The sequence below is a fragment of the Giraffa tippelskirchi genome, chromosome 7, assembly GCF_054371585.1.
Source record: "Giraffa tippelskirchi isolate mGirTip1 chromosome 7, T2T-mGirTip1v1.2.pri, whole genome shotgun sequence".
Lineage (NCBI taxonomy): Eukaryota > Metazoa > Chordata > Mammalia > Artiodactyla > Giraffidae > Giraffa > Giraffa tippelskirchi.
In genome coordinates this window covers 9402691-9424135 of record NC_137281.1, presented here as the reverse complement: position 1 = coordinate 9424135, position 21445 = coordinate 9402691, and the positions used below count along the sequence as shown (strand labels likewise).

Genomic DNA, 21445 nt, shown 5'->3' with positions numbered 1-21445 from the left:
CTCAGGTGGTAAAGAATCTGCCTGCAATTGGGAGACCTGGGTTTGATCCCTGGGTCAGGAAGACCCCCTGGAGGAGGGCACGGCAACCCACTCCAGTATTCTTGCCTGGAGAATTCCATGGACAGAGGAGCCTGGTGGGCTACAGTCCACGGGGTCACAAAAAGTCAGACACGACTGAGCGACTAACACACACTGAATAAGTTTAAGGTGTACAGCATATAGGTTTGACTTACCTGTATTGTGAAATGATTACCACAGTAATTTCAGCCAATATCCACCTCTTCTCAATAAAAAGAAAAGAAGGGGGAAAAAAGGAAAAACAAATTCTCTCCTTGTGTTGAGAACTATTAGAATTCTTCTTTTTTAAAAAAAATTATTTATTTATTTGGCTGCATTGAGTCTTAGTTGGGGCAGGCAGGATCTTTGTTGCAAATGAGAGATCCTCACTGTGACATGCAGGATCTTTTTAGTTGAACACACTTGTTCCTGGACTTCCTGGTGGTCCAGTGGTTAAGACTCTGTGTTCCCGTGGCAGAGAGCACAGGTTCAATCCCCAATCTGGGAAGATCACACTTGCCACTGTGGCCCAGGAGGGGAAAAAAAAAAGATATTTTTGTTCTCCTTGATTCATTTTTTCTACAAGAAAAAATAAGAGTCCACATTCTTCCACCAAACTTTCCATTTATCCATTTATTTGTATCCACACAGATTCATGGATCCCTATTTTATTCAAGGGGCTATGATCTGTTGCCCTCATTTATAACGTTGAGGCTCAAAACGTCCAGATTTGACCCGCGGGAGCCCTGTGGGAGCCCTTCAAGCTGGCTCTGTACCCTTCCACCTGTTCTCATCATTTTTTTTAGTATTTCCTTACTTTCTGACCCTCAAAATGTTACAAGATCATCTTGTATATTCCCTGTCCCACGACTCCTTGAATCAGTCATTTTCTCAAGGGAGAAAAGAGTGTACTTCGAAAGCAGGTGGCTGACCCCCTCAGCCCTGAATGAGCCCCTCGGACTCTGATTTCTACGCGACTGGGCAGAGTGAACCGGCAGAGGTAATGTTCTAACGGTTGCCATGGAGACCGCTGGGCCTCGGAGCAGGAGGCGGTGACGTCACTGCGGGAGCTAGTGCCACGAGCGGCCGCATCCATGTCTCGGCCAGGCCACAGGGCGGTGAGGGCAGCCTTTGGGCCAGTGGCAAAGAATGAGCCTTCCTGCCTGCTGGACACCCACCCACGATACCCCAGTGGCAGCAGCCCCAGAACGATCAGCAGTCCCAGATCTGCTAAGACAGCCAGAGCCTGCAAGACCTTTGAAGACCACCGCCAAGAATGAGGGAGCAGCATCTTCAGACCCTCCACGGTGCAGCCTGGCCCAGGACTCAGGCTCCCCCAGGCTGCTGGCAGACACCCACCCCCTGCTTCACACTGTTCAAGTCCCTAGGAATTCCCAAGCCCCGCCTCGGAGGAAGATTACAGAAGGCTGGACACGTGCAGCCCAGTGGGCAGGGCCAAGGGCATCTCTGACCAAGGTGGACAAACTGGGCCCTCCGAGGCCTCTCCCTTCACCTTTGAGCGTGGCATCATGGATATTTTTTTGGATTCCCGAGGCAGCTCAGGTGTGCACCAGCGGGCATACTTGCCCCTCGGAGAGCTGGGCAAGATGCTGTTTGGGGGCAAGGACATTGCACTGTTGGAGCATGGGTGCCAGACCCTTGAGGTGAACAGTTACAAGTCCCTGATGATCCGGGGTATCCCGGAAGACTGCAGTCATGAGAAATTTGAAGAGATCATAAGCCCCCCGCCCCCACCCTAAAACTTTAAAGTGGCTGGGAAGGCGTTTGTGGAAGAAGAGAGCTCTAGGGCAGCCACCTTTAGGCTGGCTGAGGGCATCAGTTACGCCATGATCCCCGGGGAGATAAAGGGCAAGGGCAGAAGGTGGAGAGAGGTCTACATGCCCCGGAAGCAGTTCCTGACCAAGCCGCCCCTCTTCCTTCAGAGCGAAGGTGGGATGGTGGAGAATGTGTCCGGGGTCCTGAGACAGGAACTGCGTCCAACAGTGATGGGCCCCAGAGAGCTTCCTGCCAGGAAGTGCTATGTGTCAGGGCTAAGGAAGAAGCCGGGGACTGGGGCCACCGAATGGGTGGTCAGAGTGCCACTTCTGGACTCCCCAGAGAAGGAGAGCAAGGCTGGAGATGGCAAAAAAGGCGAGGGGAAGCACAAGAAAAACCGTCGACAGCACCACGCATCTGACAAGGAGCCGTGAGGTGACCTGGGGTGGGCGTGGGGGCGGCTGAGTGAGATTGGGCGCCAGCTGAGTGGGTGTGGGTAGCGACTTGGGAAGGTGGGTACCCTCTAAGTAAATTTGGGGAATATGAGTAGTGTGGATGATGCGGTGAGGATGGGTATCATTCAAGAGAGTGGGTAAATTTTGAGTAAGAATGGGTAACATCAGACTAGTGTGTGTGAAGGTGGGTATTTTTATCTGAGTGAACTGGTGGGTGACATCTGAGTGGGTGTGGTTAACATCTAGTTGAGTGGAGATCACTGGTCCATTCATTCATTCACTCTACAGGTGTGTATTGCACACCTACCATGTCCCAGGAACTGTTCTAGGAGCTGGGGATACAGAACTGAGCATATCCAACACAAGGTTCTACCTTCACACTCCTCCTAGTGAGTGGTTAACATTTGACTTACTTGGGGACATCTGAGTGGGTGTGGGTACCATGCAAACAGATGTGGATAATATCTGGTTGAGTATGGATCATTCATTTACTCAACAAATATTTCCTGGACACCTACAGTGTTGTTGTTGTTCAGTCTCTAAGTCATGTCCAACTCTTTGCAACCCCATGGACGGCAGTACACCAGGCTTCCCTGTCCTTTGCTATCTCCCAGAGTTTGCTTAAACCCACGTCCATCGAGTCGGGGATGCCATCCAGCCATCTCCTCTTCTGTCGTCCCCTTCTCCTCCTGCCCTCAATCCTTCCCAGCATCAGGGTCTTTTCCAGTGAGTCGACTCTTCACATCAGGTGGCCAAAGTATTGGAGCTTCAGCATCAGTTCTTCCAATGAATATTCAGGATTGATTTCCTTTAGGAGGGACTAGGGGAGCACCAACCACATGCCAGGCTGTTTATCTTTTTTAGAGAAAAGTGTATTGTGTGGGTCGGTCTTCCCTGGTGGCCCAGTGGTAAAGAATCCACCTGCCGACGCAGGAGACATGGGTTCAGTCCCTGGGTCGGGAAGATCCCCTGGAGAAGGAAATGGCCACCCACTCCAGTGTTCTTGCCTGGGGGAAATCCCATGCACAGAGGAGCCTGGTGGGCCACAGTCCATGGGGTTGCAAAGAGTCAGACACGACTTAGTGACTGAGCACAAGCACTGGAAGCCCCCGCACTGTTTTTGAAAAGGGGTGTTATCAGATCTCATGGCCAACAGAACACAGAACCCACATCTTTCTCCTATCTCACGGGCTTCCAGTGGCTGATGGGAAAGGTGAAAAACTTTCTCTTGAACAAAAACAGTAACCGCCATCCCGTGTTGGCAGGCACTGGGCAGAGTCCTTCATCCTCCATTAATTCGTTGTATCCTCCCATCCCTTGAGCTATGGGACTTACAGGTCCACATTTCCTGATCCAAAACCTTGACATAACACAGATAAATATCCCTGCAAGTGCATAGTGGAATTCACTCTGAAATTCCTCTAATTGGTTTCCTCACTAAGCAGCCTGCCAGTTAAAGGAACATGTGTGGTGTTTGGAGGTTTGGAGGTGAGGAGGAGTGTTGAATAGATGGCCTAGGTTCGAGTCCTGGCTCCTCCACTTCGCAGAGCATGAGCCTGGGCAAGCCACTTAACCCCCGGTGACTCGGCTTGCTTATCTGTAAAATGGGGATAATAGTAACCTATTTCACCAGGTTTGTGGGAGGAGTGAATTTGTTCAGACGTGCAAATGATTTAGCAGTGACCGACAGGGTGAAGCTGTTCAGTGTGGGCCATTGGGATCCTGGGTCCAGTGACAGTTGGTGTTTTGTGTTGACAAAAAACACATCAACCTGGTATTAGAGCTCTGGTTCCAGAACTTGGTACATACTTACCCAGCTCCCTCAGGAGACAGTATGTTCTCTGTGTGCTGACAAAAGGCTGCTTTGGAATGTGGGGTGCCAAGGGGCAGGCTGGTGAATCCACCAAGGTTCTGACCTTCAAGAGATAGTACCCAACCGTGGCTGGCATCAACAGAGCACATAATGGAGGGAGAGGCAAAGGATTTGGAGCTACACAGGTCTGGGTTCAGCTCTTGACTCTGCCACCTGTTTAGCTGTGTGCCCTCAGGGAGCTGACTTCACATTTCTGGGCCTCAGTTTCTTCATCTGTAAAGTGGGGCTAGTGGTACCCATGCTATAGATTCTTTGCAACCAGAGAGTATATAACTTGCAGTGAAAAACACAGGCTCTGAAATAGTCACAGCAGCTTTAATCATAAACCCTGGAGTAGGAAATGGCAACCCACTCCAGTACTCTTGCCTGGAGAATCTCACAGACAGAGGAGCCTGGCGGGCTACAAACCATGGGGTCAAAAAGAGTCAGACACAACTGAGAGACTAACACACTTTAATCATAAAACTGCTAGGACCCAGATCTCCACTGCTAGGACCCAGATTACTCCACTTATCTGACAATGAACAGATAAGTTGTGGAGTAATCACACATACCAACAAAAAGAAATGAACTACAGATACACACAGCAACACAAGTGAATCTCAAAATCACGAAGTTACGTGAAAGAAGCCAGACAAAAAAGGCACATGCTACATGATTCTTTTGATATAAAATTCTAGAAAAAGCAGCACTTGAAGGACAGAAATCACACCAGTAGGCAAAAGGGGACTGCCACAAAAAGTGCAAAGGAAGATTTCGGGGGTTCTATATATTTTGGGGGGGTTGGTTTTTTTAGGGTTCTGTATCTTGATGGTGGTGATCATGACTCTAAAACTTACCACAGGGGACATTTTCAAAAGAATGTGTTGTATAAGATGTAAAGTGTACTTTCAGTAAAGCTGACAATGAAATAAACAGTGGGGTGGTCTGCAGGTGGGATGCCTGAGTAAAGTACTTCATTTCCATGCCTCAATTTTTTTCCCATCTGTGAAATGGGTTGATAATAGTAGTACCTATTGCTGAGGGTGGTCATGAAGACTCAAAAAGATGTTGTCTGTAAGATCAAGTGGTCAGTAAGAGGGAGATGACTTTGGGAGAAAATTCAATGAAAGATATATAAATGCCAAAGGTTTAATTCACTCCTGAGAGAAGGGAGGTCTAACCACTGGATAACCCTGGTATGAGGCTGGCAACCAGGGGCAGGCAGCTGACAGAAATTCTGCAGGCCAGGACAGGAGGCATTTTAAAACATTTCCAAGGTTCCCATCACCCAAAACAGCCTGCTGGGGGTCAGGACACAGCACAAGAATTCTTTCACTTCAGCAGTGATTATTCTGCAGAGACAAGGTCAAGGAATTAAAGTTGAAGGCTTTAATTTCAAGTTTTCTCCATTGGAGTCTGAGGAATTAGTAGCTACACTAGGGGGTCTGGGTTCCTGTCCTGTGGCTGCTGTAACAAATGACCACAGATCAGCTGGCTCAGAACAACTATGATTTATTCTCTCACAGTCCTGCCAGCCATAAGTCCAAAATCAAGGTGTCTGCAAAGCTGAGCCCTCTCCAGAGGCTCTACGAAGGAGACTTCCTTACTTCTTCCAACTTCTGGTGACTCCAGGTGTTCCTGGGCTGAGGCCCCATCATTCTGGTCTCTCCTCCCATCTTCACATTGCCTCCTCTGATTCTGTACCTCTTTTCTATGTCTGCATCATCTTCCTTCACTTCTTTCTTTTTTTTTTGGCTGTGCTAGGTCTTCATTGCTGTGTGCAGGCTTTCTCTAGCTGCAGCGAGGAGGGGCTACTCTCCAGTTGCGGTGCTCAGGCTTCTTATTTTGATGGCTTCTCTTGTTTCCGAGCATGGCCTCTAGGCATGCAGGCTTCAGTAGTTGTATGTAGTACACGCGCTCAGTAGTCGTGGTGCACGGGCTTAGCTGCTCCGTGGCATGTGGACTCATCCCAGCCCAGGGATCAAACCCATGTCCCCTGCACTGGCAGGCAGATTCTTAACCACTGAACCACTAGGGAAGTCCTGCTTCTCTCTTATAAGGACATTCCAGATGGCAGTTAGGGTCCACCCAGATAATCCATGGCAATCTCATCTCAAATCCTTCCTGACATCTGCAAAGACCCTTTTTCCAAATAAGGCAACATTTTCAAATTCCAGGGATTAGGATGTAAAATCTTTGGGTAGATATTTTTCAGCCTGAGAGGCCTCCCCACCTCCACCACTCTAAAGGGCTTGTCTCCATTGCTAACACTGGACAAACTCTAATTTACAATCTGGCTTTTTGCTGGTACTGTGGTACTTCCAGTCGGTCAAATTCCTATGGGGACATTCAGTTCCTCTTCTACCTCTGCCCAGCCCCACCAGCCATCACCTCTATCAGAATCATTTGGGAAGATTTTTTTAAAACTAGACATTTAAAATATATTTATTATTTATTTGACTGTACCAGGTCTTAGTTGCAGCATGTGGGATCTAGTTCCCTGACCAAGGATCAAACACAGGTCCCCTGCATTCAGAGTGCAAAATCTTAGCCACTGGACCACTAGGGAAGTCCCTGGGGAGATTTTTTAATGCAGTACCCTACCCCCCACCGCAAGACCTTCTGATCCAATAGGTTAGACTCAGTAAACTTGGATTTCTAAAACTCTCCCCAGCGATTATAGTGTGCAACCAGATTTGAGAATCACTACTTTAGAGAAATACACCACATGAATGAATGAATCTTTCTTTAAATATATGGTTGCTCTAACGGCCAGCTTTGCTTCTGTACTCACCAAAAGCCTTTAGATTTGGGATTAGGGAGGGTGGGAGGTGGGAGTGACCCTATTACGTGGGTGGAGTGTGGACCACAAGGCTACTTCCTGCTGTATTTGTTGAGGACCTACTATGTGCTGTCCGTTAACCCAGTGGTATCTGGTTCAAAAGTGTGGATAATTTATATCCTATTCATTCCAGACAGGGATCTGATTTATGTGCATTTAGGACAAATCTAGTGACTGTGCCAAGACTCCCTTGGACTGTGTTCCTATGGGGACTGTAGCAAGAGTCCCTTGGACAGCAAGGAGATCAAACCAGTCCATCCTAAAGAAAATCAGTCCTGAATATTCCTTGAAAGGATTGATGCTGAAACTGAGACTCCAATACTTTGGCCACCTGATGCAAAGAACTGACTCATTGGAAAAGACCCTGATGCTGGGAAAGATTGAAGGCAGGAGGAGAAGGGGACGACAGAGGATGAAATGGTTGGATGGCATCACCAACTCCATGGACATGAGTTTGAGCAAGCTCTGGGAGTTGGTGATGGACAGGGAAGCCTGGCATGCTGCAGTCCATGGGGTCGAAAAGAGTTGGACATGACTGAGCGACTGAACTGAACTGAGTGACTGTGCCCAGGTTACATGTGTCACCTGGAGAGCAGTCTTTGGAGACTGCCTGTCAGTCTTGCTCCCCACTCCCAACCCTCCAGGCAGCAGGACAAATAAAGGAGCTTAAGAGTGTAGGGCAGGGGACTTTCCTGGTGGTCTAGTGCTTAAGAATCCACCTTCCAATGCAGGTGATGCTGGTTGGATCCCTGGTCAGGGAATTAAGATCCCACATGCTGCCAGGCAACTAAGCCTGCCCTCCACAACTAGAGAGCCCACACACCAAGAAGCCTGTGGGCCACAACAAAAGAGGAAAGCCTGCACACTGCAATGAAGACCCAGTGTGGCAAAAAAAAAAAAATAATAATAATAATCAAATAAAGAGTATGGGGCTAGAACCTCAGAAACCTGGTTAATTCAAAGCTCTGCCACTTTCCGGAGAAGGCAATGGCACCCCACTCCAGTACTCTTGCCTGGAAAATCCCATGGACGGAGGAGCCTGGTAGGCTGCAGTCCATGAGGTCGCTAAGAGTCGGACGTGACTGAGCGACTTCACTTTCACTTTTCACTTTCATGCACTGGAGAAGGAAGTGGCAACCCACTCCAGTGTTCTTGCCTGGAGAGTCCCAGGGATGGGGGAGCCTGGTGGGCTGCCATCTAGGGGGTCGCACAGATTCGGACTCGACTGAAGTGACTTAGCAGTAGCAGCAGCCACTTCCTGGCTGTGTGACTGCCTTTAGCCTCAGTTTTCCTCATCTGGAAAATGGGAATAATACCTGTTTCGGCGGGGTTGCAGGATTAAAAGAAAATACACAGGGTCGGGGGCAAAATAAGTGCTCGAAAAAAATGAATTATTATTAGTATTGTCACATTCCAGGCTTGAGGGCTTACACAAGGGGGGAAGCTGTTGAGAAAAATTGAGACTGATCTGCTTGGTATGGAAAGAGTTCAAGACATGCTATTAAGTAAAAAAAAGCAAGTTTTATAGCACTAGGTCCAGCCCAATCCCCTCATTCATTCATTCAACAAATATTTTGAGCTCCCGTCAGCACTGTTTTAGATTCTGTGAATTCAGCACTGAAGAAAGCAGACAAATATCCCTGCTCTCATGGGGCTAGTATTCTCATGTGAAAGTGAGAGTCACTCAGTCGCCTCCGACTCTTTGTGACCCCACAGTCCATACAGTCCATGGAATTCTCCAGAATACTGAGAATTCTCTCAGAATGCTGGAGTGGGTAGCCTAGTCCTTCTCCAGCGGATCTTCCCAATTGAGGAATCAAACTGGGGTCTCCTGCATTGCAGGTGGATTCTTTACCAGCTGAGTTACCAGGGAATCCCCAGTGTTTTCATAGGGTGAAACAATAAATAAATGAATAAGAAAATACCAGGAGGAAGTAAGTGATGTGATGAAAATAATTCAGGATATTAAAAATCCTCATCGGGTAAATAAATTCTACCCATGCAAGCAGTTTTTTTGTTTGTATGTTTTTCTGGAAAAGTACAGAGGCATTTAACTGCGGTTACTTTGTGGAGAGAGACTGGAGGCTTGGGGCTGGGAGAGGGAGACATTTTTCATTTTACACCTTTCTGTAACTTCAGCGTTATATTAAATGTGTCACTTTTGTTGTGTGTGTGTGTGTGTTTCTAAGTGGCAACCAAGAATAGCTGGGTAGAGAAATCTGAGCCATGTTTTGTTTTCTTCCTCCATCTTCTTTGGATTTTTTTCATTTCTTTTAAACAAGAATAAAAGTGGGAGCTATAATTATCATTTTTTTCTGGGGCGGCTGAAGAATCTCGCTTGCCAGAGATGAAGGCAATCTAAAACACCCAAGAGCGGGACGGCTCAGGGGTTGGCAATTTTTGTAAGAATGTTGAACATTTGAAGGTTTTATTTCTAGGATAATCCTCCACCCCTTCCCCCACCACTCACACGTTTTTTACCGGTTACAAAACCCGACGCCTTATCTTCGAGATCATTCTCACGTGGAAGGCTTGACTTCTCAGAGTTGGATTCTTAAACCAGCTTTCCTCAACCAGAGGTGTCCTGGTTTTTAGTTTCCAGCTTCCACAAAACAGCTTATCAGGGAAGCCGATTTGGGGAATCAAGTCTAGGGAAGTAATAAGCTGAGAAGGGGGGCTGCCCCGCCCCACCCTCCGCCCACCTCCTTAGAGTCGACCCGAGTGGAGGAGCGCACCTCGTTGCCATGGAGACCGCTAGGAGCCGAGACGAGAAATTGTGCAAAAGGGAGGCCCGGCGGGGGCTGAGCCCGGCGGCGGCTGGGCTGGAGTTTGGGAGGAGGAGGAGAAGAAAACCCAGCGAAGCCTAACGACCCGGCTCTGCAAAAACAAAAACAACCAGAATGAGCCAATAACTGCAAAGGCCTCGCTGAGACCTTAACCGCCCCCGCCCCCCTCACGCATCTTTCTTCCTTCTTTCCCTCTCTCCCTTCCCTTTCTTTTCGCTCCCTTCCCACTTTCCCTAAACATCTGCGTGTTTCAAGAGTGAAATAAAATCACACGTGGTGACTTAAACAAAATTACATGTGTTCATTTTTATCTTATGTTAACGTGATTAATTTATAGATTTTGTTGTTGCTGGGATTTTTCTTTAACAATTCTATTTCGTTATAATCAGTCTCCTTTGTAATCTCATGGACGCAATCCTACGCACTGAAACAGTATCTTGAAAAGGGTCCATGGCACAGAACGGGTTAAGGATTCTTGGGCTAGAAGACCCTGGAGAGGGGAGAGGTCACCCAATAGTTTGTTGGGGAGGGCAGTGTAGTATGACTGCTGTAAAATGATGACCTTTGAGCAGAGGGAGGTTGCCAAGAGGAGAGGGAAGCACAGCTTTCTGGACTTGGGGGAACAGCTTGTGCAAAGGCCCTGAGGTGGCAATGAGCCTGTTTGTTGAATGAACAGTGAGGAGGCAGGTGTGATAGGGCTTTGTGGGCCTCAAAGTTACCTGGGAAGCTTTGCAAATCCTGGTCCCCAAGTCCCAGGGACTCTGACCCCATAGGTCTGTGGCCACATCTGAGGACCTTCTATTTAATTTAACTTTAAAAAAAACAACTTGAAATCCTCAAAAGTGTTAACTATTTATTTATTTTGGCTGACCTGCAGGGCACGTGGAACTTCCCCAACCAAGGGTCGAACTTGTGCCTCTGGCATTGGAACCACAGAGTCTTAATCACTGAGCTACCAGGGAAGTCCTAATTTAGCTTATTTTAATGAACATTTTCGATTGCTAAAAACAATCTAAGCCATCTAACAGAATATAGAGTGAAAAGTACATATGCCTGCCACTTCTGGGGGTCCCCCGTCCCCCTCCCCATACACAACCACTTTTGGCAATGTTTATACATCCAGAGCTTCCCTGATAGCTCAGTTGGTAAAGAATCTGCCTGCAATGCAGGAGACTCTGATTCAATTCCTGGGTCGGGAAGATCCGCAGGAGAAGGAATAGGCTACCCACTCCAGTATTCTTGGGCTTCCCTCATGGCTAAGCTGGTAAAGGATCCACCTGCAATATGGGAGACCTAGGTTCAATCCCTGGGTTTGGAAGATCTCCTGCAGAAGGGAACGGCTACCCCCTCCAGTATTCTGGCCTGGAGAATTCCACGGACTGTATAGTCCATGGGGTCACAAGGAGTCAGACACGACTGAGTGACTTTCACTCACTCAGTCATACATCCAAAGAGAACATGCTCCCGTCTATGCCATTTGGCCTATGCATGTGAACATGCCCACACACACACACACACACTCCCACACGTCAGACTATTTCAGATTCAAATCCACATTCTCATCCTTCCTGTCCATGTGACCTTGAGCAAGTGATTTTATTTCCTCAGCTATACAATGGGGATGAGCATCATATTACCTCTCATAATGCTTTGGTGAAGATTTCTTGAGTTAATTTGTATTAATAGAGTGATGTCTAGTATTAATATATAGCTAGTGCTCCATAAAAGGTGACTATCCTCAGTCACTTTTTTTTTTTTTCATAGCTGCCTAATATTTTACTGAAAGAGTTTCTACTGATGATCAGGTTGTTGTTGTTCGGTGGCTAAATCGTGTCCAACTCTGCGACCCCATGGACTGCAGCACAGCCAGGCTTCCCTGTCCTTCACTATCTCCCGGAGTTTGCTCAGTCTCTTGTCCAGTGAAGCCTGTGATCCCATCCAACCATTCATTCATTCACTCAGAAGTATTCTAGAGTACCTACTGGGTGCCAAGCTCCAACCTGGAGCTGGTACCAAGTTCTCTACCCACCTGTCTGGGTCTATAGGTAGAAACTGCTGATACCAAAAGTCACGTGATTTTAAAATAGTAACACACAGTGCCAACGGCTTTCAGAGGGACTGCCCCATTTGCACGCCCACCTTCCGGGCTTGGCTGGAACCGGCACGTTTGGGATGGCAGGTTTGGGAATGGCCGCCTTTCCCGGGGAATGCTGCTGACGTGGGCTTCGCTTCGGCGCGGGGCGATCGGCTAGGAAGACGCGGCCCCAGAGAGGCCCGGGGCGCGGCCACACCCCCGTGGGGGAGGGGAATGAGGGCGTCCCGAAGGGAGTGGACGGCCCCCCTGTCAGTCTTCCAGAGTCCCGGAGTGTAAGATGAGAAGGGGGAAGGTGGGCCCCATCCTGGGGGCCGGCGAAGAGGAACTTCCTGCCCGCGCGCGGGCTCCTCGGCTGGGAGGCGAGAGGCGCGGCAAGGTCAGCCTGGCCTAGGGAGGCAGCCTGCCTAGGAGTAGGAGACCCTCTTGGGGAGCTGCCCCGCGGTCGCCGAGCGCCTCGGCCATATTGAATAGCTAAGGCTGAGCCGCCTTTGTCTACGAAGTCCTCTCTCAAGTTCCAGGCGCATCCGTGGAACAGGAAGAACAACCGGACAGCCCGTGCGCCCGCAGTTGGGGCCGGGACACCGCATCTGCAGCTTGCAGTGGGCTGGGAGCCTCAGAACTGACCTCACCCCGGCTCACTCATCCTGGAAATTGAGTCCCACTAATCCTTCGCGGGGAGCGGATCGAGACCGGACTTGTTGCAGAGAAAAGTGGGAGGTGAGCCTCTCTGGGCAGCGCTGTGGGGAGAGCAACCTACCCCTCCCGCTCCCCCGACCCCTGCCCAAGACTCGAGGCTACGAGTAGTTTGGGCTCATTGCCCCCAGCCCAGATTTCACCCTGGAGATCTTAAAGACGCTCGAGAAAAGCCATGTGGGGGGCTGGTTCCCCTGGGGCTTCCTCCCGTCCCCCGATTGCCTCATCCTTTGGAGCGTCCCGGACGTCTGCAAAGACGTGGATCTGGACGTCCTCGTGGAAGCCTTGAAGCCCGTGGGGACCTTTAAGAAAATCGGCAAGGTGTTCCGCCGGGAGGAGGACTCCACCGTGGGGATGCTGCAGATTGGGGAAGACGTGGACTATCTGCTCATCCCCCGCGAGGTCCGGCTGGCCGGAGGCGTCTGGAGGGTCATCTCCAAGCCAGCCACCAAGGAGGCGGAATTTCGGGAACGGCTGATCCAGTTTCTGGAAGAAGAAGGCCGCACCCTGGAGGACGTGGCCCGCATCATCGAGAAGAGCACCCCGCATCCACCCCAGCCCCCCAGAAAGCCTAAGGAGCCCCGAGTGAGGAGGAGAGTCCAGCAGATGGTGACCCCACCCCCTCGGCTGGTCGTGGGCACTTATGACAGCAGTAACGCCAGTGACAGCGAGTTCAGCGACTTCGAGACCTCCAGGAACAAGGCTGACAAGGGCCGCAAAGGTGCCGGCCGCAGCAGGAAGGTGCGCAAAATGCCCGTCAGTTACCTGGGCAGCAAATTCCTCGGGAGCGACCTGGAGAGCGAGGATGATGAGGAAGTGGTGGAGGCCTTCCTCCGGCGAGGGGAGAAGAAAACCAGTGCGCCGCCTCCCCGGCGCCGGGTGAACCTGCCCGTGCCCATGTTTGATGACAGCCCGGGGCCCCAGCAGTCCAAGGCAGACAGGTGGCGGGAGTGTGTCAGCCAGGTGTCCTGGGGGAAGCTGAAGCGGAGGGTGAAGGGCTGGGCACCGAAGTCCAGCCCCGGGGTGGGCGAAGCCAGGCAGGCCTCTACCAGGGTGGAGAGGGACAGCGCATCGGTGCCAGGCAGCGCTAGCCTGGGGTGTAACGTGGGAAACGCACGAGATGGGCGGGTGCCTGAGACCCCCCCAAGGCGATGGAGGCCCCAGATCAACTGGGCTTCCTTCAGACGTCGCAGGAAGGAGGAAACAGCATTCAGAGCTCAGGCGGGAGAGGCTGCAGATGAGCAGAGGGGGGAGGCCATAGATAATCAGAGGGTGGAGGCTATAGATAATCAGAGGGGGGAGGCTGCAGGTAATCAGAGGGTGGAGGCCATAGATAATCAGAGGGGGGAGGCTGTAGATAATCAGAGAGGGGAGGCTGTAGATAATCAGAGAGCAGGGCCCATAGCTGTCCAGGGGGCAGAGGCTGTGGATAATCAGAGAGCAGATGCCCTGGCTGTCCAGGGAGCAGAGGCCATACCTGTCCAAGGGGTAGAGACCCGGGACAATCAGAGGGCAGAGGTCCCGGCTGACCAGAGGGCAGAGGCTGCAGAGAATCCGAGGGCAGAGGCCCCGGTTGTCCAGGGAGCAGAGGCTGTACCTGATGGGGCAGAAGCTGGGTCAGTCCAGAGGGCAGAGAGCCCAGCTGTCCAGGAGGCCGAATCCTCAGCTGCCGGAAGGGCCACAGGGGCCACCGCAGGAGCTCGGACCCGGAAACCGGTCAAGACAGTGAGGTTCCAGACCCCCGGACGCTTTTCATGGTTTCGGAAGCGCCGGAGAGCCTTCTGGCACACTCCCCGGTTGCCCACGCTACCCAAGAGAGTCCCCAGGGCAGGTGAGGCCAGGAGCCTCAGGGTCCTGCGGGCCGAGGCCAGAGCAGAGGCAGAGCACGGAGAGCAAGAGGACCAGCTGTGAGGTGAGGGCAGGGGGGCCGAGGAGGACCTCACCGCCTGCCACAGTGTGGGTCACTCATGGCACGTCTCCAGCTCTCCACACTTGAAAACGGAGGTAGAGTGAGGGCCTGGCAGTGCCTCTCACGTCTCTACCGAATGCCCCTTTCTTATTAAAATTGTATTTTCTATGCATTGATTTTTTTCTATCTTTCTTTTTCTTTTTTCCCACATGGCTTGTGGGATCTTAGTTCCCTGACCAGGGATTGAACCCAGGCCTCCGCAGTGGTGAAAGCACCGAGTCCTAACCACTGGACTGCCGGGGAATTCCCTATGCATTGATTTTTTTTAATACAGCCTCTTTATAGTAACCCAAGGAATGTAATGAAAGAAACCCATACAATGGAGTTGCATCCCCCATGATTTTAACTTCCTCAAATGCAACTCAAGGTGCTCAGCCTGGAAAAGGGAGCGAGGCATAGGAGAAATCCCTTCCTCTTCCCCTTTTTCTTCCCCCTTTTGCTTGCACACTTTCACTCACTGCCTCCTGGAACTGGAAAAGAGGGCGCAGGTCAACATGCAAATAAAAATATTTACCAACTTATTTCTTGGCTCTGGCTTGGCAACTGAAAAATGCTCCGGGGTGATTTTGTCACAGCCTTGTGTTCCTTTATTCCCACCCTCCGAGATGCCAACCCGTGTTTAAGTCACTTTTCCTGCCATGCCCACACCCCCGGGTTCTGCAGGCGTGGTGGGTCCAGGTCCTGCAGTTTACATGCTTCATCCCATCTTGGTTACCACGTACAGAAGAATAATTTGGGAAACGTCCAAAGCGCGGGTTCAGGGGCCCTTCACATCAGAGCTGTGAATTGCTAGAGCAGGCTATGCGGCCCAAGAATCTGGGGCAGCTTGGTCACTGGATACATTGGAAAAAAATCATTGCAGTAGGAACAGGCCAAAGAAGTGGATTGTGGTGTGGTAGTGAGCAGTGTATCAAGTTGCTACAGTGAGCTTATACTTGGGTTGCTACACACCCTGGGAGCTGGGGGACTTCTCCCTGTATTGTCTTGGGTCCCCCTAACCCATCCTAACCCCAGGGAAAACAGACAGCAAATAACCATGCCCCCCGACCTCGATGCTGCTGCTAAGTCGCTTCAGTCGTGGTTGACTCTGTGCGACCCCACAGACGGCAGCCTGCCAGGCTCCCCTGTCCCTGGGATTCTCCAGGCAAGAACACTGGAGTGGGTTGTCATTTCCTTCTCCAATGCATGAAAGTGAAAAGTGAAATTGAAGTCGCTCAGTCGTGTCTGACTCTTAGAGACTCCATGGACTGCAGCCTACCAGGCTCCTCTGTCCATGGGATTCTCCAGGCAAGAGTACTGGAGTGGGGTGCCACTGCCTTCTCCGGCCCCGGCCTCGATAGAGGCGGGATAAAGGGAAATTCTTGGAGATAGGTCTAAAGCCCAGCTGGGTCATCCCGACAGGCTGCAGTCCTGGCCTGGACTTCTTAGACATCATTCAGTAGGTCTGTAGGTCTGAGGTAAGCCTGAGAATATGCATTGCTAAGAAGTTCCCAGGAGATGTGGATGCAGTTGGTCTCAGGACCTTACTTTGCAGCTTTACTGGAAAGTCGGTTTTGGGCTGACTGGCGTTGAGAAAACAGGCAGAACTTCATGGCGGTGGACCCCAAGAAGGGTCATTGTGCTCACGATTTAAGCCATTGGTCTTAGGGCGCCTCCTAGTGTATAAACAGGCCACGACAGCGCTCGCCTCGGTTGACGCTTCCTCCGCAGGCCTAGTTCTTGGGGGGGCGGAGCGTGCTGTGTGGGGTGGGGCCTGCAATGAGGAAGGCGGGGCCTCGTGGGCTCCGGGCCCTAAACTGTGGGAAAGGCTTACCGGTTTCTGGCTTCTTCCTCCGGGCGTTCCAGGACCAGATGACATTCCCGAGAATCTCAGGACCCCCTTCTCTCCGTTTGAGCCTACCGAGGGGCGGGACAGCTTCCTCCTAGGGGTCCCAGGACCGGGAAGGGGACATGCTCCCGGCAGTTCTGCACGCTCCGACCCCAGGGACCTCGGCAGAGTTAGCAATCTAAACTCCAGTCACGTGGAATGTAATTAGACGGCCAACCCTGTGAAGGCAGGGGTCCTGTTTGGAGACATGGTCTCCCCAATGCCCAGCAGAGAATCCTGGCACCCGAGGCTTCAAGGGTTACACATGAATAAACCCCAGTCTCCACAGTGGCTTGGGGCTTTTGCACGGGATGTTCTGCCTACTGAGTGCGCTTCCACTGGGCATCCGCCCGCCTCACCCCTTCCCTCCAGCGCCCAGGGGACTGTCACCCCACGGTAGGTGGGTAGGGGAGAATTGGTGGGACATCTAGGGGGAGCCACAGACCTGTGGGAGTTGCACTGCTTCGTACTGCAGAGAAAAGCCAACATACCGTATGTGAATTGTCCCAAATTGAAAGTGTTGCTAAGAAGTCCCATTGTTTGAAAACACTGCAGGTCGAGTTTCAGATTCAGCCTGTGGAACCAGCAGGAGGCCTTGGCCCTGAGAAGCTGGTGCGTTTGTACCAGCTGCACTTCAAATGGGCAGGGACTTTCCCTCTCCCCCTTCTCCCCTGCTCCTGGCCCCCTGGTCCCCGCCCCTCCCTTCCCCTCCCCCACCTCTTCTCCCCTCCCCGCAGGAGCACACCCCCGCCCTGCCTCTCAGGCTTCTCTTCCTGGAATCCTCTTCTCCCCCAGCAGGAGGTTCAGCCTCCTGGCTCAGCTGCACCCTGACACCCTCCTTGTCCGGCTTGAACCGCCATCACACAGGCCAGCCTCCATCAGATTGGGATGAGGAACAGAGGCTCACAGCCGCTGGCCAGAACCATGAGTCTGAAAGGGATCGGGGCTCCACAGAGAACAGGAAAGAACGCCCCGGCACTGCTGGCCTCCTCCGGTGCCCTGTGTCCACGGACACACTCGCCCTTGTGCTAAGCCGGGAGACCCAAAGCCAAGCCGGCTGGGTGGGCCCTGAGACCGTCCCATCACCTGGGGCTGCTGCCTCCGCGGGAGCTCATTACACGTTACATTCTTTTTGCATCAGGATCGCTCGCGCCACCTGCAGAGGAGGGACTGAAAGAACTAGAGAGCGAGCGGTGGGCGGCGCGCAGAGAAGAGCCGGGAATGCATGGTTTGACTGGAGTCGCCTCCGCGGCGGGGAAGACAGAGGGAGTGCGGAGCTGGGGCCCACCAGCAGCTGCAGCCTCGCCCCTCGGGGCGGCCCTAGCGGCACTTGGGGTGCAGCCTCCTGCCCCAACCCGTCTTGTTCCCACGCGCCGACTTGGAGCCCGCGGGCGGCTGAGCCCTAGGCCGGCCTCGGCCTGAGTCCCGGCTCCCGCGTGCCCCTTCCTGCTCTTGCTTCCCGCCGCCTCCTCCTGGGTTTTCGTCTCGGGAGGGCGCCCCTCCAGCCTCGGCCGCCACGCCCCTCCTCTCAGGTTTTACGGGTTCCCCGACGGGGCAGGAGCTGACGCCGCCTGCTCGATCCAGGGCCCTGCAGGCCGTGCGGGCCCGCTTGGTCCTGGACGCCCGGTCCTCGGACTCGGACTCCTAGCTCTCTGCGTCCTCCGACGCCTCCTCCGACTACCAGTTCCCGCGGGCGGCCTGCAGCGCCAAGACCTCCCCCAGGTGGCCTTTGGAGAATTTCAACCTCCTCCCCTCCCAGGCCTTTTCCTTTTCTTCCTCCATCAACTCAGCCACGTCCTAGGTCGCCCGGAGCGCCGCGAGCTCCAGGAGCCCCCCTCCCCCATCTTCCTCCTCATCTCCCCCCCCCAGCTCCCCAGGGGGGCCCGGGGAGCCTTCTTCCCCTTGGAGGGGGTCTGGGGCTCAGTCTTGGTGGAGACGCATTCATTCCAGCAGATGCTGTCGTTGGACTTCCTCAGGACCACGGCGGCCACCTGGCGGCCTGCCTCCTGCACCTTCACGCAGTTCCGGAGATGTTCTCAGCCATGACGGACAAGACCTCTAGCAGGGTCTCTTGTCTTCTTTGTCCTTCAGTCCAGCGACTCCATCACAGAAGCCATTTTCAACACCTCGTCCTGGGCAGAGGGATCTGTGTAAGCCACAATGGCCACAAACTCAGGATTGTCTATCCTCTCTTTTTCTTGATCCCCGTTTTCCTGGAACTCACTTTGGGAGGTGTCCTGTCCGCGGTCTCCTCATCCGACGTGTCTCCCACTGCCAGTATGACCGATAAGTCGACCCCTCCCTGGGCAGGGGGATATCTTTCTTCTTCTTCTTGGCTTTGCCGGAGCCAAGAACTCACGGAGGACCTTGCCTGTCATCTCCTTGGCTCTGGAGGGCCCACGACCTAAGTAACTCCTCCTCGACGGCCTGCAGCATGCTATGATCCTCATCCCCGCTTAGGTCCTCCCGATCCATCTCCTGGTTCATGAGCCTCAGGCTCTCCTCAGAAGAGTCTTCGGACTCCCGCTTCCCCGACGTGGATGGCCGCCCTCCACAGTCCCTCTTCTTGCCCTTCTGGGTCCACCTGCTGCCTCTGGTTCCGTTTCCGCGACCTCGATGACCGAATGTTCTAGCATCTTTGGCTGCACCAGGAGCGAGGTCAGCCTCCCTGACCGCCGGCTCCGACCCACGGGCCTTGGTCTCCGAAGTGGGAGGGGTGGACCTGTCCCCAGAGACCCTGGCCACTGCCTCCTCGGGGGACGGGAGTTCATCCAGCAGCGACCGTCTCATCTGCCTCAGGACCCTCTTGTCCTCCGCGCTTTCCTTGCACAGAACCCTCTAGATGCCGTCCCTGCCCGAATCTCCCTGGGGATGACGCCGTGATTAATGTTCTCCACAAACTCCATCACGGTGGCCTTGGCCTTCTCTTGACCGACTCTCATGGCCCTGGCATTCCTCAGCCCGAACGTGCCCTGGGGCAGGAAGACCGGCTGTAGGACCTCTTGGACGGCCCCGTGCACGTCCAGGGCCAGCCCCCTGCACCAGTCCCCTCAGAGGGCCCGTGGCCATGGTACAGCCTCTGGCGCTGATTGCAGAGCAGGAGGGAGCCCGAGGCACACGTGGGCTGCGGGGCCATGGGCAAATGCCACCCTGGACACCCTGGAACAGCGCCGCAGGGCCCGGAGTTCAGATTCAGGTGAACGTGGCCAGGTTCGGGCTCCTGCTGCTCCCGGGCAGCTGACCCGGCGGCCCTTCCCGAGACCCCCCTCCTCATGGGCATCCTAGCACCCACAGGGAGTTTGCGTGGCAAATTCAAGGGTGCCACTGGCCCCTCTGCTCCGCCCTTTGTGCCTGACCGAGGCAGAATGACACGGCGGCACCCGGGCCAAGTGCTGGGGAGGGCGGCGCGGTGGGCTGCGGGGAGGGGCGCGTTCCCCTCGCCGCGCCCGGGCCAAGTCTGGCGGTGCGCCCTTTGCTCAGTCTGCAGTTCTGGCGGGAAGCGGCCCTGCGCCTGCGCACACGGGCTCGCCCCTGCTTCCAGCTGGGCCGTTACCATGGCAACGCCAGGGCTGCAGCCTGGGTCGCAGTTGCTGGGGTCTGAAGGGATCCAGCTCTAGGAGCCCAAGCAAAGGAAGACTCTGGGGGTTGGGATCACCATCAGTGATGAGCCCTCCCAAAGGCCATATTCACAGGGGCCGAGACAGCAGTTAGGGAGACCCGAGCTTCAGGGGTAGACGCTTCCAGCCCTCCACAGTGTACAGGTGGGTTTCAGGCTGCAGAGAGTCTGTAGATCAAGGGCCTCTGGCTCCCATGGTGGAACAGGACTCACTCTTGGGGTGCAAGCCACGCTCAGAGTTTTCAGACCTCACTCAGTGGGAATCGGCTTCAGTAAGTATATACAGGCCTCAGCGGTGAGGTGCTGGCATCCTTTAGGGTTCACAACCCTCACTGATGGGGTCTGGCCTCGCTCAGTGAGGCCTCACTCTTACAGATGTTTCTGTAGCCATAACCATACACCTACTATTAACTGTGTGTTTTTGCAAATGGTTCGTGTGTGGGTGTGATCGGCAGTGATATTAAACATCACTTTCGGAAGAAGACCTTGATCCTAACTGGGTCCACAGGCTGGGATGGGTGAATGTCATAGCAACCCCGAACACACTTCCCCTTCATCATCCTTGCTAACCCTCACCCCAACTCTGCATAAATCAGGCGCTGTGGCCCAGCCATTGGGTTCCTGCTGCTGCCCTCGCTATGACTCTGGGCAGTTTCCTGGTCTTCTCTACACCTCAGTTCGCTCCTCTGTGAAATGGCCATAACCATTAACCCTATTCATAGGATCCTTGGGCTTCCCTGGTGGCTCAGATGTTAAAGACTCTGCCTGCAACGTGGGAGAGCCGGGTTTGATCCCTGGGTTGGAAAGACCCCCTGGAGAATGGAATGGCAACCCACTCCAGTATTCTTGCCTGGGAAATCCCATGGACAGAGGAACCTGGTGGGCTACACTCCATGGGGTGGCAAAGAGTCAGACACGACTGAGCGACTAACCCTTTCACTTTTCACTTTCACAGGATCATTATCAGGATTCAACGGGATGATCCGTGAAAGCCCTTGGAACAGAGGTTGGCCCAGAGCTGGTGCTCCCTGAAAGATGGCGATGGGAATTTATTCTTTCTTGACCCTTTATACAACCATTTAATATAAATATATACAATTAATTGTCAAATAGATATAAAAATAAAGAAGGAAATTTTAAAAAAGAAACCAAAACACTTCATTTTTGTTTTGTTTTTAAAGTAGGAAGAGAATTTATTGCAAGGTTACCATGGCAACTGGTCCTAGGGCAAACCAAACTGCTTACTCACTCTCCCACATGCGCCCTGGCTTTCATTTTCCCTGCTTCCCCCTTTTCCTTCCCTTCCCTTTCCACCAAATGGATGTCACTCTTCACTCTAGAGCAGTGTGGTCTGAAAGAAATATAATGCGATCCCCCAAGGCAAGCCACATGTGTAATATGTAAGTTTGCTAATGGCTACCTTCAATACATAAA

General features: G+C 52.8%; 3 protein-coding genes across 3 annotated transcripts; 2 read left to right on the top strand and 1 right to left on the bottom strand.

Moving 5' to 3' along the window:
- The first annotated feature begins 1664 nt into the window (after positions 1-1664).
- On the top strand, positions 1665-21159 carry PNMA8C (PNMA family member 8C). The gene is given in 2 exon segments (XM_081515582.1): positions 1665-2268; positions 20967-21159. A coding segment is annotated over 1 exon segment (603 nt). The 3' UTR covers position 2268; positions 20967-21159.
- On the top strand, positions 10617-15049 carry CCDC8 (coiled-coil domain containing 8 subunit of 3M complex). The gene has a single exon (XM_081515581.1). The coding sequence runs from the start codon at positions 12914-12916 to the stop codon at positions 14468-14470; it is 1557 nt and encodes a 518-aa protein (XP_081371707.1). The 5' UTR covers positions 10617-12913; the 3' UTR covers positions 14471-15049.
- Positions 17716-19951, bottom strand: PNMA8B (PNMA family member 8B). The gene is given in 10 exon segments (XM_081507626.1): positions 17716-17801; positions 17804-17963; positions 17965-18258; positions 18261-18415; positions 18418-18491; positions 18493-18634; positions 18637-18731; positions 18797-19253; positions 19256-19431; positions 19752-19951. Coding segments are annotated over 10 exon segments (1839 nt in total).
- Positions 21160-21445: the final 286 nt, after the last annotated feature.